General features: G+C 32.9%; 2 protein-coding genes across 2 annotated transcripts in view; both read left to right on the top strand.

Annotated features, from left to right (window-relative positions):
* LOC137390055 (F-box/LRR-repeat protein 7-like) overlaps positions 1-18,390 on the top strand; it is a 78,576-nt gene that overhangs the window by 52,781 nt on the left and 7,405 nt on the right. The window lies entirely within an intron of this gene.
* On the top strand, positions 1,679-18,341 carry LOC137392093 (uncharacterized). The gene is made up of 9 exons (XM_068078714.1): positions 1,679-1,805; positions 7,398-7,592; positions 10,182-10,225; positions 10,978-11,110; positions 12,982-13,126; positions 15,599-15,642; positions 16,039-16,118; positions 17,063-17,167; positions 18,335-18,341. The coding sequence occupies exons 3-9, from the start codon at positions 10,194-10,196 to the stop codon at positions 18,339-18,341; spliced, it is 546 nt and encodes a 181-aa protein (XP_067934815.1). The 5' UTR covers positions 1,679-1,805; positions 7,398-7,592; positions 10,182-10,193.

The following is an 18,390-nucleotide window of genomic DNA, read 5'->3' as shown; positions in this document are numbered from 1 at the left end:
AATCTTGAGTGAGGAGCATAGACCCAAGCAAGTGTAGTATGCTCGTTATGGAGTTAGGAATTTAGGCCCTAGTGAATACCTATATCGTAATATCTCGAGTGAGGAACATAGGCTCAAGCGAGTACGTTGTACAATATCGAGTGAGGAACATAAGCCCTCATGATTATAATTATATTATAATTGAGTGAGGGACATAGGCCCTCATTATTATATTTATAATAAAATAGAGTGAGAAACAGAGACCTTCAGGATTATATTTATATTATAATAAAATGAGGGACATATTATATTTATAATATAAATAACTATATATAGTTATGAGTGAGTAACTATATACAAAACTAGTAATAATATAACTAATTTAGGTAATAAAATATTAAAAATATAATATTTTTATAGTTATAATAAAATAGAGTGAGGAACATAGTCTCTCATTATTGTATTTATATTATAATTGAGCGAGGAACATAGGCCTTCATTATTATATTTATAACATGATAGAGTGAGGAACAGAGACCCTCATGATTACATTTATAATATAATAAAATGAAGAACATATTATTTTATAATATACATAACTATATACAGCTGATAATATAAATAATTTAACTAATAAAATATATATAATACAACATTGTTACATTTATAATAAAATAGAGTGACGAACAAAAACTCTCATGATTATGTTTATATTATAATAAAATGAGAAACATACTATGTTTATAATATACGTAACTATACATAGCTAATAATATAAATAATTTAACTAATAAAATATTTATAATATAACATAATTATATTTATAATAAAGTATAGTGAGGAACATAGGCCTTTCACGGTTTTTATTTTTATGCTAATAGAATGAAGGACACAGGTCATCAGGGTTATCTTTATAACAGAGTGTAGACCATAGGCCATCACGATTATATTTATAATATATGTGGGTAATGAACATAGGCACTCATGGTTATATTTATAATATAATAGAGTTAAGAATATAGGCCCTTATTACTATATTTATAATATAATCGAATGAGGAACTTTGGCCCTAATGATTATATTTATAATATAGTTGAGTGAGGAGTATAAACCTCATGATTATATTTATACAGTATTATAATTGAGTGAGGAACATAGCCTCATGATTATGTTTGTTTACTATATCATTTAGTGTAGAGCATCGGTTTTCTTGGCATACAATATCATATGGTGGAACATTGCACCTAGAAGAAAAATTGTATAATATTACAGAGTACGTAACATAGGCTTACATGATTATGTTAATATTGTTATGGAGTGAGACATACAGAGTTTATGGCTTTTATAATTAGAAATGTAGGCTTACATGAACGCTTGTCTATAATTAAATAAAAAAATGAAGTAGCATTTGAATTTATCTATATTACTTTAAAATAAAAATGACTGAAAAAGATGGTTTTTTTGCGTATTCTAATTTAATAATTCGTGTATTATCACTACTAATTTTTAGTGAACGTTCATTCGTCAGATCTTTTTATTTTCTCTCAAGTTCAGCAGAGCGGTTTGTATTTTCCCAACGGCGTGATTTCGCAACGACGGTTTTAATTTAAACAGCAATAATTGCATTTGCTTTAGAAGTTGTTTGACCTTTTCAGAAATTTTATCCGATTTTGCGGAAAAGTGCGGAACATAGGGCCTTGCGGAACATAGGGCGTGCGGAACATAGACCTGTCACCGCTATTCTACGGTAAACAATTTTTGCTGCGTCCAGAGGTTTTCACGAATATTCATCGCTTTGGAGGCCTTTGATAAGCCAACAACTTGTGGTAAGTAATGAGTTTTTTACATTTACTAAATTAGTTAAATTTTACTTGGGTTCTTCGGTAAAACGCAATACTAATTTTTTCCATCCCTACTGCTTCATTATTTGTTTTAGTGTGAGAGAGAGATTTTTCATCATGCACCAAAGAACAATGATTGCAAGGGTGGTAGATGTCATTCTTAGAAGATCACCAATAATTCAGGGAGGTCTGGAAATTGAGGTTGAAGTGACCGCAGCTACTTACGAGAAGAATAAATCTGTTTTTAAAAAAGGAACGAAAACGCCTTTACGAGCACAAATCTTTGGCCAACCAGCAGAACTTTGCAATAGTAAGCCACGAGGAGAGTTCTGATGATAACTTCCTTACCAGCCATGTAGTAGCGAGAGAATCGCCTTCAACACATACCCAAGACAGTGACAGCGACAGAGCTGCTATTACCAAAATAACTAGTCAGAAAGCACCATTACACGCTAGTATTCACATATCAAGAGTACCAGTTTAATTTTATTGCTAGACAACCGCCATATGGACTAAACTGTTTATATTTACTCCATTCATCGTTTGTAAAATTTTATTTGTATTTGAAATATTTTATTTGTACACTCAAGTTCGTAATAAATTATAATACATCTATACATGAAATAAAATATGTAATTTAATCATGTTTGCTACAGCGATATCAAGGAGTTGTTGTCGATGAAGGGGTCTAGGTTGACTGGTTGCCTCTGCCAACAGACCTGCCAACCCAAGAGTGGGGCAATGCGTGAGATTTGGTTTTGGGGCAGTTGATGTATCAATGATAGTATATATAAAGTTGTGGAAATTGGGGCAAAAATCTCACGCATTTTCATTTTTTCTTTGGGGTGATTGCGTGAGTCTCACGCCCAATGCGTGAGAGTTGGCAGGTATGTCTGCCAATATTCCTGCCTTGACGAATATTATTACTACTTGTCTCTAGTTTTCGTAGTCAATCTGCTGTTGAGGAAGTACAAAAACAATAGCTGAAGTATTTGATGAAAGCGATCAGTTTTTAAACAAAAGAATTAACTAATGCAGTTGATTATGAAAAAACGTATCTGCACTGCAAATCAAATACATACCATAATGTCCAGATCAGAATCATGATCGTCCTTGACTTCGGTATTAGAGATTGATGGAGTTGATACTAATGTAAAAAGACTAGGAGAGCTTTTTTGCTATGCTGAAGCCATGCCGAATAACTTGTAAAAACTTTGAATAATTTTGCAAAGTTTGACGCAATGGCAATAAAGCTCGAAGCCTGGCGATGATTTTAAAGAAGTTTTGGAACTCGGCTACGTTTAGTACTTCTGCCTCGCGGCTATTTTCGCGATGACGCCATTCTGCATATCTTGTGACAACCTCGAATAACTTTGTAAATAAATGTGATGCATTGCCAATGGTGTTAGCTCAAAGCTCAGGCAATGATTTTAAAAATGTTTTGGAACTCAATTACATTTAGTATTTACATTAAAAACTAGGCTAGCGACTAGTTTTAAATTTGATGCAGTAGTTATTCTCTCTTGTGATTAAAAATAGAACTAATTATTCACTGAATTTAATAATTCGCGGGATTGACTGTTCGCGAAATCGCGAATTTTTATGACCAACGAATATTTTCATCCTGTAGGGTAGTTGAATTTAATTTGTTTCATAGTTGAACACTAACACAGTTTCTGTTAGCGAGTAATACTTTTTTTCATTTCAATGCTTATCTATATTTTAATTTTTCCATTCTAATTATGTATTAACATTTTATTATCAACATTCTGATCTTAACATTCTGATCTTAACATTCTGGTATTAACAATCCGATAGTAACATTCTGATACTAGTATTCTGATATTAAGGTTCTGTTATTAACATTATTGTATTAAACTTCTAATATTACCATTCTGATGTTAACATTCTGATGTAAATATCTGAAGGAACACCTGGTGATATTCATTTAACTGATAGCTCATGATAGAAATATGAGAATTGCTTGGATAGAGTATATGACATATTATTGTATAATAGTATTTATTTTATTGCCTCTGGACATAAATTATTATTTTATTCGACAGCAAAGCATCACAGGATTTATTATCCTGATAATTCTTTGGACCAACAGTCTTTACAATGTTACAATCGTAAATATTCAGACAAATTATAATATATTTACATGATGAATTCTCTGTTATAATGTATTATGCGTGTGTTGAAATTTATAGTTGGCTGAAAATGGCATAAAACCCGCCTACAGCTTACAACTCCATTAGGCTCCGCCTTCTGCTATGCAACTGCATCGAGCGATTGACTAAAGCCGGCTTCTTTTCTATACAATCAATAGTTAATAAGTTTTCACTACGGTCGTCTCAGGTTAGTATTACTAGCGAGTGTGACTTGGTGTAGTTAAGTTAGTCAATGAATGGGAATCTACTAGGAAGATGACTGATAGTACAGAAGAGCCGAAGAGAACAATATACGTGACTAACATCTCAAATGAGGTACTTGAGTGTCTATAATTAGCATGTGAAGCATACAAACTCTCATAAACAGATATTTCTGCACAGATTGTAGATTTTGAGTTAGGTTAATCTAAACATGTAACTGTGGTTCACAGGCTAACCTGAAGGAGCCTTGAAAACTGATGGTTCTCTCCAGGTAAACCTTGGTTCATTGTAATTACAAATAGTAACCTTCCTTCCAATACAAGTACATGTAGCTTGTCAGAGTCCTTGTAAATTGAACAATCACAAAGTTTCTGAGTGACTGTCTATAACTAATTGTAACTTTATTAAATTATAGGACTGGCAGAGAAACACTTTTACGTTTGTATATTTTCTGTTGAGAAAAATACTTCACTATTTTAACAATGTTTTGATGATATTTCAGGCTCCTTGGAAAACCAACTTAGCAGACATATTTGAGGTGTTTGGAGAAGTAACGAGTATTGACTACATACAACCACGAAACAACAACAGGTACTTCTTACCACTTCATCTCCTAATTATGTTATTTCATTCTCAATTGTAATATTTCTGTTGGCTCGCTGCCAGAACTCACTCTGATATTTTACAGATTTGCTTTTGTCACCTTTTCTACTCTGAGCTCTGCACAGAAAGCATTTGAAGTTGCTTTATCTGAAAATGGTCTCTGTTATGAGGGCCACAGGCTATATGTCGCTCCAAGAAGATCTAAGAGGGCTAACATAAAGAAAGATGTTCAGCGTTTACTCAAAAAGAAAAGGTAAGAGAGAATATGTAATACATGCATATTAATATCGTGTTCTGTAGCATATCTTTTAGCACTACTGATCAGTCTTGTAAAATTGGTAATCTTGTAAAATTTTAAATAGGACTTATCTCATTTCTTAGTTTTTTGTAACAGTAGTTGAATGCCGGCTTTGCACGGGTAATAAAAACACAGCTTATAAAGAATGGCAGGTCTTGTAGTCGTCAGTGGCTAAGTTGATTAATTAGCTAGTAGCAAAATTAGTAAATTGACTTGTTTGAGTAACTTAAGCTAGTAACTTATGCTTGTTTAGATTATTGCTATAATAAGAGCCATAAAGCCAGCTTGTAATCGTTACGTGTTACGTTACGTGATCTCTCTCTCTCTCTCTCGCATTCATGATATTGTAAAGTGCTAGTAGTAACCGATAGTATTTTTGCAAGCGTTTCAATTGTTCATATTTCTACCGATGTAATCAATATGACTACAATTATTCCCTTGTATAGCAATGTAGCCACCTGGCGTAGTGGTGAGAACATCTGCCTGCAGACCAGGATGTTTTGAGTTCAACTTCAGCGTGAAATGGATTTTCTGATTCCAAAACTTTATCGTTATAACTGGACAATAGAACGATAGACCAAAAAATGACAAACACTGGTATTTATATATGTAGATTCATTTGACTCGCTACTTTTATGATACGTGTAATAATCCATTGCTAAAATATTTAAGTTTCAAGTTTTCAACCATGTTTTATTCTCTAATAAACCTGTAACTATATGTACTTTACATTGCTCATGAGGCCTTCATATTTTCATATACTTACTCTCAACTTTGTCTCTTATGAGAACACAAATCCGGTACACACTTATGAATACTTGAATAAATTGACTTTTTTTATTTCTATTGGAAAATCTACTCATCTTGTTTCAACCCTGATCACACAAAAACCCTGTAAATGTTAGCTCGAGGTCACTTGAAAAGTGATTCACCCGATGCAACAGATACAATCAAGGCTACAATGGGCAAATTCAACACAGTAAATTAGCTTCACCAATTTTCACTGATTGTTTTTAGCTTGTGGTCCTAAGATAATTAATTGAAGGTGCTGACTGAACTTGTATAACTTGTAGAGAATGGCAGCCAACTGGTCCAGCCTTGATTGAGACACTCGATGTGTACTGCATGCTGCACATCTTTAGCTACTTGACTCTGAGTGAGCTGATTCTTTGTGAAGATGGTAGGTATATACTTTGAACATTTATAATTTAACATTATTTGAAACTGGCAACTAGCATCAAACTGTGTAAAACAACTATGAGATAAACTAGCAACTAGCAAAGAGCAATTAACACATAGTAACTAGCATAAAACAACTAGCAAGAACAACTGATATAAAACAGCAACCTAAACAAATAGTATAACTCATCTAACATAAAGCGACTAACATAAAGCAAAGATGCTTTAAGTTACTAACATCTCATGTCTAACACAGCTTTCACAGTTTTAGGCATCACTCAGAAAGACATAAAATATTAAAGTAACAGTAGAATCTAGGAGTGTCTTTAACTAGAAAAGATATACACTTGGAATAGTCGATAATTACAGAAGTGATATAAATAAAATTTTTTTGAAGAAGTCAGGATAAAAAACAAAATATAATAATTATTTACATAATATTGATATGATAATATAAGTTTCTACTAATAATGTAGCTTAAAGTACATGTAGGATGTTTGAGGTGGTTAAGGGTGCTTGTTGGTTCCCTTAATCATAGGAGTAAGTGATTAGTGTACAAGTGAAGGGTTCAGGTTCTAATCTTGTTTCCTCCACAAGTTTAAGATGAACATGATAGTTTCAACCTGATATTGGTACGTCATGGTTAAACAAGGTCGCTATACAGTGGATAAGTGCAAACATGTGATGCATCAACAAATACTCTGACTTGAAATCTTTATCACTTATTAGCATTTTAGGTTACATAAACTGAACACTTGCTTTATAACAAACACATTTGATGTCAAAAATGTTTCATTGTATTCATTCGTTGGTCATCTATAGAGTGATTACTTTGTTGAGCCCACATCAACGAAAATGATATGAAGCGATAACACCAAGTTCATGAATACTGCAGACCTAAACGAACACTTATCACATACTCAACTGCAAAATAGAAAGTATTTGTAAATGATATTTTATGATACAAACATTTAAGTCAGTTTATCCCAGTGATTATTTTAATCTTGTAGATCCTTATCATTCACAACCTTAACCTCTGACTAACCTGTCTGAACTTGTTGTTACCTTTAGTGCTGACTATATTCCTAGATATACATTATTATATACAGTAACTACTTTTAGTGTGTCAGCAGTGGAGGGAAATAAGTCAGCAGTGTTGGAGCACTATAGAAGAGCTGCCCTTCTGTAATATATCATACCCTGTAAAAATAAACCACAAGAAAAAAGTTGATATTTTGAAGAGATGCACTACTGGTGCTTTGCGTTATTTACATCTCGGTTGGAATATTCCAAAATCTGAGCTAATTGAGTTGCTGGGTAAGTCAGTTTTAACGTATGTACATGTATTATTTTGTAGTGTCAAGTTATAGTGCAGGGCGGACAACTCCTGAGCTAAAAATACATATTGAACTTGTTCCTACAACCTTAATCTGTCATTGTCAGCGATGCCTTGTAGTTTACAGAAGTTATAAAAGTCAGCTTTGTCCGTGCAGACCTCAGGGTTTTTAGGTTTTTCTTGAAGCTGCTGACATAAGGTTTGTTATGATTCATCTATCGGGTTTTTCTACTAACAGTCTCTCTATTAACATTCTCTCTACTAACAGTCTCTCTACTAACAGTCTCTCTGCGAAAAGTTTTTCTACTAACAGTTTCTCTACTAACAGTCTCTCTACTAGCAGACTCTCTACTAGCAGACTCTCTTCCAACAGTCTCTCTACTAACAGTCTCTCTACTAACAGTCTCTATATTAACAGTCTCTATATTAACAGTCTCTATACTAACAGTCTCTGTACTAACAGTCTCTCTACTAACAGTCTCTATACTAACAGTCTCTCTATTAACAGGCGGTTGACAAAAAAGATATACTAGTAATGATTAACTTGAAAACTATCAACAACACTTTTTGAGACTTATATATACATTCAATGTCGAAGTCTTCTTTGCTAGAACCAAACTTGTATCTCCTACAATATTGTGCGTCGTGTGAATTTTCGCAGAGATAGTACCACCAAGTGTCACATCATTTACAATCACCACAGCAGATATATATCAACCCAAAGTTTTAGATATCGCTTCTAAAGCAATGCCAAATTTACAGGTAGACACTTTTTCATGCTCTTCAAACTTATGGTTCAACTTCATGATGATGATTATTCACTGTAGAGCCAATTGATAGTTTCAACTCAAACTCCATCTAAACATCTTTAACTTTTTAGAAATTTTTTAATCCAAGATTTTCTTCATAGATTTTACCATGATGGCAGTTGAGAATTTTAAAGTTGCAAAAAATGTTACTACAGTTTTATTCGCAATTGGATTAACTCATTGTAAGGGCATTGTGTGTAATCTCTGCTGCGCTGAGATGTTAGTAAATAATAGCATAGATGAAGCTGGGGTAATTAGTGCCATTTTTCATTTTTCCCTATTTGAAGCCATATAACTTTTTAGGTAGGTTTCAATTTTTATGTGAAATTAGTTGAAGATGTTTGGCAACAGCAATATGTTTTGTAGTAGTTCTTAGTGGTTGTAACATAAACTCAATTCGGCTTAAAAGCTCATATTTTTTGGCACAAATTACCCCGCACATGGAGTAATTTGTGCCTCACACCATATCTATACGAGGTAAGTTATGCCATTATTAAATCTGATTTGTTTAGTATAATTATGGCTTTATTGCTGAGGTAAATACTAAGATATATTGTTACAGTACACAACAACCACTAAATTATTCTAATTACAAAGTAACACAAAGTTATTCAACGGGTTTACATCAAATCAACCAATATTCCTCTAGCAAACTTTTAGTTTGTCCACAACACCATAATACCACTACCACTTTCCATTGATATCATATATGTATAAATTGTTTCCTCACCCCGGATACTCCGTATGGGTGGTAGATTCTACTCTAACTCGGGTCTCCTACCAGAGACCTGGGAGTTTGAGCACTCGCCTCAAGATCTTAGCTGTTCCCAATAGCGCACTTTTCTGCAACTCACCTGAGTTGATTGTTGTTGGTAGTTGGGCAAGCCACATTTTATGAGCCGGTGTTATTACGCCCAGTGCCCCAATGACTACTGGGATTACAGTTGTTCTTACATTCCAGCATTTTTCAATCTCTTCTCCAAGAGGGAGATATTTCTCTACCTTTTCTTTTTCTTTGCTGGCTATATTGTAGTCATTGGGTACTGCTATATCTATTATAATAGTAGTTCTCTTGTTCTCCTTGTCTACCTATGTATATATATATATATATATATATATATATATATATATATATGTATATATATATATATATATATATATATATATATATATATACATTGATATATATATATATATATTTATATATATATTTATATATATATATCTCATATATATATCATATATATCATATATATATATATCATATATATATTATATATATATATATATTATCATAATATCATTTTCCATTTTTATTTAAGTTTGCCATATTAGATACTGAGCAGGTTAAAAGAGTCAAAGAAGAGTTAACAAAACTGTTGAAATTACATGCTACACTTCACAAACCCATAGCAATAAAATAAGTTATAAATAGTATAATGAGTTAGTTGTTTTTGGATGGAAGAGCCTACTTTAGTCTTTGTGTGACACTACGTAACAGGAGTTCAAGTTTCTTTTAACAAGGATTTAAGTTTAGAAGTGATTAGAGCTGAAAGCTATTCGAAACAAGTGCACAAACAATCAGACGAAGGCATAAGTAATTATTCATGTTTATATTTTGTAGCTGAATTGTCTTTCAGTGTTTTTAGATTTCTATGGTATCTGAATATTAATCATGTCTGACTTGCCTTTTTAGTAAAAATAGTAAAATATACTTTCTTTTCTTTTAGCCGGTAATTTTGTGCATATTTATTTTTGTAGAAAATAGTTGAAATGAGTGAATCTGATAATTCTGATGATGAAGGGTAAGTAATCACATGAGAGAGTGAGTGTGGTGAGGGGAGAGTGAGGAGACAGCAGGAACAGGAAGAGTGAGGTTAAAAGGGAAAGTGGGAGAGACAAATGGAGAGGGAATAGCATCTAAAGGAAGAGGGTAGTGTAGAGGATAAATGATGAGAATGGATATTACAAAAAACTAATAATCAAAACTACTTGCACTGGTTTCTTCTGAGAGGAAATCTCTATAATATAATCTAGTCAGCCGACAGTTTCATCTCCTGAAGGTACGAGTGTCTCGTAAAAGTGCTGTCAGTTCAAGTTACTAAAGATAGTCATAACTACCCTGTTACCTCATCATCAGAGTATTTTAGATGTGAGATATAATTCCTAATATATTTTACCTTCTGTTACCTTCTGCTGAGTTCATTATATTTTTAGCATTCTTATTTATTATTAAAAGAGGATTTGTAGCTCGTAAGTTAAGCAATAAGCATTGTAAATGTGTTTGTAACGTATACATGTAAATACAGTGCATATGTTTATAATACTCTCAAGATAAAGCACATTTGAATAGAGTAACGACTGAAGCATGAAGTTTAACTTATACCAGACATAATTTTGACCATAGAACTAGTACAAGTTCTCCTATATAAAATCTCTCTATTCTAGAGAGCAATAAGAATAGTCTGTAGTATCCTGTTGCTAAGTCAGGTTTGTTATCCCTTATTACTCTACAATGTATATTTAAGGGCTAGTTTAAACTTATCCATGTTTTTAGACTGTTCAAACTGCTGACTGCCTTCCCTAAAGTTACCCAACTCACAATGGGAATTTCAGACAGACCCTTTAAATGGTCCCTGGACTGGACAAATGTTCAAAAACTCACCTTACTAACAGGAGAACCTTTTAGGGTAAAACATCACATATTATGCCATTATATTTGCTCCGATTAGTTGCGAGGCCTTAACTATTCGTTTCACCCCCTTAACAGGAAGCGTATGAAAGAGAAATAGAGATCAACAATGTTCAATAGTGAGACCTTGGAACCAGTGTATTGAGGACTATAAGATACATTGGAATGTGATATGATTATAATAAAATCATCTAGATCAATGAACGTTTTTACTTATTGGATCATCTTGTATTAATAAATTAATGTCATCTTCAACAGTATCAAAAACAGTTTAAGGTAAATCACAAAATTGGTCACCACATTAGCACATCTAAAGTATAAACTAAGATGGTTGCCATATGAAAGTGGTGTGAAAATATGAATATATAGCATGAAATACTACAGCTGGAAACATTATGTAGAGACATGAACTAATACTATATACAGAGACAGATATTAATATTATAAATAACATATAAACAATGTACAATTATGTTACACAGAGTTCAGTCAGGGATAAGCAAGGGGAGTCCATAACAAATGCCTATTAATAGCTTATGTCGCTATATGTGGTTTAAGACTAATGAAATTAAATATAAGTATCACGTCTGATAAAATATTGACCCAGCTTATACACTCGATGCTTATAATAATTTCATTTACATTTCAAGACTAGCTGAATGTCTGGCGTTGTCTGAGGAATATAAAAGTGGTTAAATAACGTATATAATCAGTACAACAACCATCAAATTTTAATCTTGAGAGAAATTTTTGTTGATATTGTATGGCAGGAAAACAAACTCGCCCTAGTATGGCAAGGACAAGAAAGCATCGTGTTTCATAGAGTTAGGCATAGAATTCTTTAGAACAGAGGCATCATAACCCACTGACGCATTGTATCAATTAATACGTCATTTAGCGTGGGCATTCAAGAAAACGGTATCCGGTATATGACAAGAGCAATAGAATTGAAATTTCTGAGTAGCTTTGTGGCTAGATGTGCAAAGGTAAAAACTTTGGGATTTTTGTGAGGTCAAATCCAGCACGATGCTAATTTTTTACTCCAAGATTTTAATGGCTATAATTGGACAGACGCCCAACTATAACAGAATCGCGGAATATCAAACGGCGCATAAACACTGACATTTATATTTACTAGTTGTACTATCCAGCGTTGCCTGGATGATAAAAAAGTCTTTGGTAAGAAAGCCTATTTGTATTTAACATATAAATGTAATAATATTTGCCATTATAACTTTCAAATACATATCATGAGATAACAAATGTAGTTGAAGTAAATTAAGAAAGAAAATAAAAACTGTAAAAGCTTTCAAACATTGTCAAAAACCTGTATCTTTCAGGCTTCATAACTTCAAAGAAGTGTTTTGTTGAAATAAATTAGAAAGAAAAATAAAAATGTTAAAGTGTTTAAATGTAAATGTGAAATCATTAGCAAGTAATGGTTATATATAGTCTGTTTTGCTACGATTGCAATGAAAAACGGAGAAGCATCGTGTTGCATAGAGTTGGCCAAAAATATTTCTTAACAGGGTCATCGTAACGCGTGGGCGCAATGCTAAAATAGTATGTCATTTAGTGGGTGCTTATGCTATATGGTAATGTCTTTGACCACTACGCCTTGTGTAGCTCAGTGGTAGAGTGCTTGGATTTAAAACTTGTGCTTGCAATCTTCGTGAGTTCAAATCCATCAGGATGTGAAATTTTGATGTAAAATTTTAATAGCTATAGCTGGACATACACAGACACATATACACACACAAACTTTGAGAAATATATATTTATGGATGTAAATATTTTTACTACATGCAGTTCCTAAATAAACACATTGCGTATAACATAATGAAAACAAAATATAAAAGTTTGTTTTAGTCTGACGTTGTGCCATCGCTGATCGACAAAATAGGATTTAACTTAAAAGAGTTGCATTGGTGTCAAACCTTCAATGGAAATGTCGATGTTGCTCTCAACTGCCCTCACTTGAAGAAATTTGTCCTTGATGGATATTTCCCTCGGGGTAAGGAACTCATGCTATTATCTATACTAATGCTTTAGCACTCTCATACTGGTTGATATTATATATATATATATATATATTTATATATATTACAAAATTAAATAGTTTACTTATCTTTTTTTCAGCTACTGGCAGTTTCTTTCAGCAAACCTCAGGCTGTAGACTGTTGAAGTCTACAACCTGAGGTTTGCACTAGCAAGAAACTACCAGTAGTTGAAAAAAAGATAAGTAAACTATTTAATTTTCTAATTTATACTGCTCCATTCTATATTAAGCACTCTGATTTTAGTTCTAAGTATGATACATTTCAACATGTATATATAATATATATAAATATTTATATACATGTATATATAAATATATGAAATAATATACAGTATAATACAATATATAATAATATAATATATATATAGTACAACTAAAAGCAGGTGCAAAAGCATATAAAAAGAGAACTCTACACTAAAAACATAAAAGATAATTAGTGGAGTATGAAATATTTGAAAAAATATTAAGAAGAACATAAACTTTTAGTAATTGCGCTACAAATTTGTTTCGTGTGATGCACTCATCAGACATGGTTGTACTAAAATGAAAAGCTTTACTAAATATGCCAAAATGTCAGAAATGGGCTCGCTGTGTTAATCATGTGATTTAGTGCTTAGTGTAACTAGGAAGATAACTCCTAGCATGTCTGCAATTAGAAGTCAATTCATTTCTTTTATTCAATATTCTTTTATTCAATCTTTTAATTCAAGTGTGGTTTGCATATTATGAAGTATTTTTCTAGCAAACATAGTTTGCATTGTTTTGTTTTGTTTGTATATATTGTTGTGCTCGAGCTAATATTTTCCATATTATGTTGTATGTTGAGTTGCTGTCTTTCAACTTCCAAATGTGCTTGCTCAATTCTGTGTGGTGTTGTTTGTTTTTGTGGTTAAACGAGGCTTTACGGTTGCTGCATCTAGTTTTAAATTCTGTTGAGCAAAGCTCTATGTAGGTCGATACGTGGTTGTTTGTATGGTTGTTCACTGTTGCTTGGTATATCACATCTTTGGCTCTGCATTTTTCTTCCAAAGGGCAGTTGTTCTTTTGTCTGCAGTTGCAACTTTTTTCGTTGTCTTCTCTTTGTGGTGTAATGGTTTTAGTATGGGTTTTGTTGCTCGCATCAATTATTGTTTTCATGTTTGGCATTACTGAATAGCTCATTTTTAAGGTTTGTCTATTAAATATTGCTTGGAGTGGGTGTTTCTTTGAAAAGCATGTCGTAACTATGCTGAAGAATTTTGGTCCGATATTGGTTGCAACATTGGCGTTGAATGTGGGGTTGTACCATGTGATTTTTCTTTGTCTTTTACGTCTTTTGGATTTTTTCATGTTAGTGTCATATTGTAGTTTGCTGTTATATCTACTCTTGTGGAGTGCTTCTTGGTATGGTTGCACTGTGCTGTTAAATTGCTGTTCATTTGATGAAGGTGCGTTTAATTGTTTATGTTGTCTGGTAAGTTTTTCAATATGGAAGGTGGATGGTTGCTTTGTTTGTGCACATATAGTATTGTGTTACCTGATTTTTGGAAAGGCTTGAAGCTGCCATCTTGTAGATTTAAAGTTACGTCAAGAAAGTTTACTGATCATTTGTTTGCCTCAATAGTAATTTTCAAGTTGTTTTTATTAACTATGTTGCATATTAGTTTCTTTGTTCTCTCTATAGCTTGTGGTGTACCCTTGCAAACCGCAAGTCCGTCATCTCTGTATAGTCCAATACTGCAAGTTAATTCTTTGGGTATTTGAGTCAGTAAGTAAGTCCCTATTAATTCACAAGTCTCCGCTCCATCATAGCTACCCATAGTCACGTCAAACAATTTATTAGAGTTCTTTTTTGACCAAGCCGTGTCGTTGTGAAATACAAGCAATTTTTTTGCATTTAGTATGATTGTCTTGTCATCTTCTGTGATATCTGTTATGTTGCTTGCAGGCTTGCTTGCTTGTTGTTGCTAGGAACATGTTAGTCTACCAAGGGTACTGACTAGGAACATGTTAGTCTACCATGGGTGATCGATAGGAACATGTTAGTCTATCAAGGGTACTGAATAGGAACATGTTATCCTATCAAGGGTACTGACTATAGGCACATGTTAGCCTATCAAGGGTACTGACTAGGAACATGTTAGTCTATCAAAGGTACTGACTAGGAACATGTTAGTCTATCAAGGGTACTGACTAGGCACGTGTTAGTCTATCAAGGGTACTGACTAGGCACATGTTAGTCTACCAAGGGTACTGACTAGGAACATGTTAGTCTACCAAGGGTACTGACTAGGAACATGTTAGTCTACCAAGGGTACTGACTAGGAACATGTTAGTCTACCAAGGGTACTGGCTAGGAACATATTAGTATAACATGGCTGCTCTACTCTGTATTCCTGTATATTAATTTATCCTGCAGCTTCAATTGGTTTCAATCAATCATTTCAGGTGCTCGTCAAGTTCTTATTGATTTCTCTGGAGCTCCTAATTTGGTAAGTCAAAAATTTCTTTTATTTTATTAAAGTAACATTTATGTTTTATTTAGGTGACATGAATATTTTTACTAGTAGTTTGTTTTAGCATAACTATAAAATGACCTTCATAAATAGACATATGCTTAGAAGTAACCTGCTTAATGTTTTACTTCGTCAAGTTTTTCTGGGAAGACAACTCATTACTTTGTGTTTAATGTTTCTAACATCAATAAATCTTTTATTGTAAATACTTTTTTTCATTTTGTTTATCTGATACTACAGTGCTGTTGCAAAGTTGAGAGTCAAAGTCTCAAGGTCAAAGGTCACATAAATGGATCTAGTAGCTTGTGCTTGTATCATGTAGCGGCTACAGGCTGGTACAACCAAAGATCATATGAATTGAACTATTTGCAGGAAGAACTATCTATATGCAATGGGGTACTAAATTGTAAACTTGGAAGAGAAAACATGCTCCTCAACTGCACTAAGATAAAGTAAGGATTTGCTATTTTTCTCAAACTCCCTTGCAGTGGGATGATTTCGTGTGTCACTATAGCATTGAGTCATCCGATGATTCATCCTTACGATCAGGCAGCACTTGTGTGTGGTGTAGAACAAGTTCTAATCATGAAGTCAAATTTACAGTAAAGATTCTAGAACGATGTTGGAAAAATTTCCATGTCAAAATTTTACAAACTATATGTCACAGCATTAAAAACCTGTCAATGATTTTATTTCTGACCAGGTTCAATAAAAGAGATTCCTCCTCTACTTGCATTTTGTGAAATAAATAATAAGTTTTATATTAATGTAACTAGCCAAAAGAGAGCAATTAATTTAATTGTTTAGGTATCTCAAGGTTACTTCGAAACATACTAAACATGATTTCAAAATGTTCTATATATCTATCCTCTCCTTAAACGCAGGAACTTTACCTACAAAAGACTTGTTTAGCAGACTTGAGTAGACTGATGGAGAGTAAGTTTATAGCGGCTTATCGTTCCTTCCTGAAGATAGATTATATTTATAAAGATGGAAGTACCATCTATGAAATTTCTTTGTAAAGTAATGAGTTTAATATACTCCTTAATTTTGTAAAAATAACTTGAATTGATTATCTGTTCAGAAATGTGTAAGCGGTGTAATATTGCGCTAAACTCAGACAAGTGATGTTTATTTGAGCAGTAGGGTGGCTCATATGTACCGCCCTGAGTTGCTACTCTACAACCACTCATCATACCTCTATAACTAACCTATACCAGTATCTATAGTCAGTTTCACATTTCATCTTTATACAGCTGTATGCAGATGAGATTACGACAGGCTACCTGAGTTTCTTATGTTAAACACCATGAGAAGTAAGACTGTAATTTATTTACCCATATTCTATATGACAACACTCAGACATCAGCTGCAGATGTCTTAATTTAATTTTCAGGAAGTTAGTACTACAAGATGTTAACGAACTGAATGCTTCTCTTCATTTCCTGTTGTTACGTAACTGGCCCAAACTCACACACCTGGATGTAAATTCACGCTTGTGGTAAGTGACTACGCAGGTTAAAAACATCGGTCGTATATTGTAGTATGGACTAAGTAATAGTCATATAGTCTGTACTAAGTAATAGTTATATAGTCTGTACTAAGTACTAGTTATATACTCTGTACTAAGTACTAGTTATATACTCTGTACTAAGTACTAGTTATATACTCTGTACTAAGTACTAGTAATATAGTCTGTACTAAGTACTAGTTATATAGTTTGTACTAACTACTAGTTATATAGTATGTACTAAGTACTAATCATATAGTATGTACTAAGCACTAGTTATATAGTCTGTACTAAGTACTAGACTAGTACTACTAGTCATATAGTCTGTACTAAGCACTAGTTATATAGTCTGTACTAAGTACTAGTTATATAGTCTGTAATAAGTACTAGTCATATAGTCTGTAATAAGTACTAGTCATATAGTCTGTACTAAGTACTAGTCATATAGTATGTACTAAGTACTAGTTATATAGTCTGTACTAAATACTAGTCATATAGTCTGTACTAAGTACTAATTATATAGTCTGTACTAAGTACTAGTTATATAGTCTGTACTAAGTACTAGTTATATAGTCTGTAATAAGTACTAGTTATATGGTCTGTACTAAGTACTAGATATATAGTCTGTTCTAAGTACTAGTCATATAGTCTGTACTAAGTACTAGTCATATACTCTGTACTAAGTACTAGTCATATACTCTGTACTAAGTACTAGTTATATAGTCTGTACTAAGTACCAGTCATATAGTGTGTACTAAGTACCAGTCATATAGTGTGTACTGAGTACCAGTCATATAGTCTGTACTAAGTACTAGTTATATAGTCTGTACTAATTACTAGTTATTTAGTCTCTACTAAGTACTAGTCATATAGTCTGTACTAAGTAATAGTCGTATAGTCTGTGCTAAATACTAGTTATATAGCATGTACTATGTACTAGTCATATGGTGCGTACTAAGTGTTGGTTATATAGCATGTACTAAGTACTAGTTAGATAGTCTGTACTAAGTGCTAGTTATATAGTCTGTTCTAAGTACTAGTCATATAGTCTGTACTAAGTACTAGTTATATAGTCTGTACTAAGTACTAGTAATATAGTCTGTACTAAGCACTAGGTATATAGTCTGTACTAAGTACTAGTCATATTGTCTGTACTAGGTACTAGTCACATAGTCTGTACTAAGTACTAGTTATATAGTCTGTACTAAGTACTA

This window comes from Watersipora subatra, chromosome 3 (genome assembly GCF_963576615.1).
Source record: "Watersipora subatra chromosome 3, tzWatSuba1.1, whole genome shotgun sequence".
Lineage (NCBI taxonomy): Eukaryota > Metazoa > Bryozoa > Gymnolaemata > Cheilostomatida > Watersiporidae > Watersipora > Watersipora subatra.
Note: the sequence above shows the minus strand (reverse complement) of the source record. Positions and strands in the feature narration are given on the sequence as shown.

Coding starts and splice junctions, on each gene's coding strand:
- LOC137392093 (XM_068078714.1), top strand. CDS start 10,194: ATGAGTGAATCTGATAATTCTGATGATGAAGG. Junction 10,226..10,977: donor GATAATTCTGATGATGAAGG/GTAAGTAATCAC, acceptor CCATGTTTTTAG/ACTGTTCAAACTGCTGACTG. Junction 16,119..17,062: donor CTCAACTGCACTAAGATAAA/GTAAGGATTTGC, acceptor TTTAATTTTCAG/GAAGTTAGTACTACAAGATG.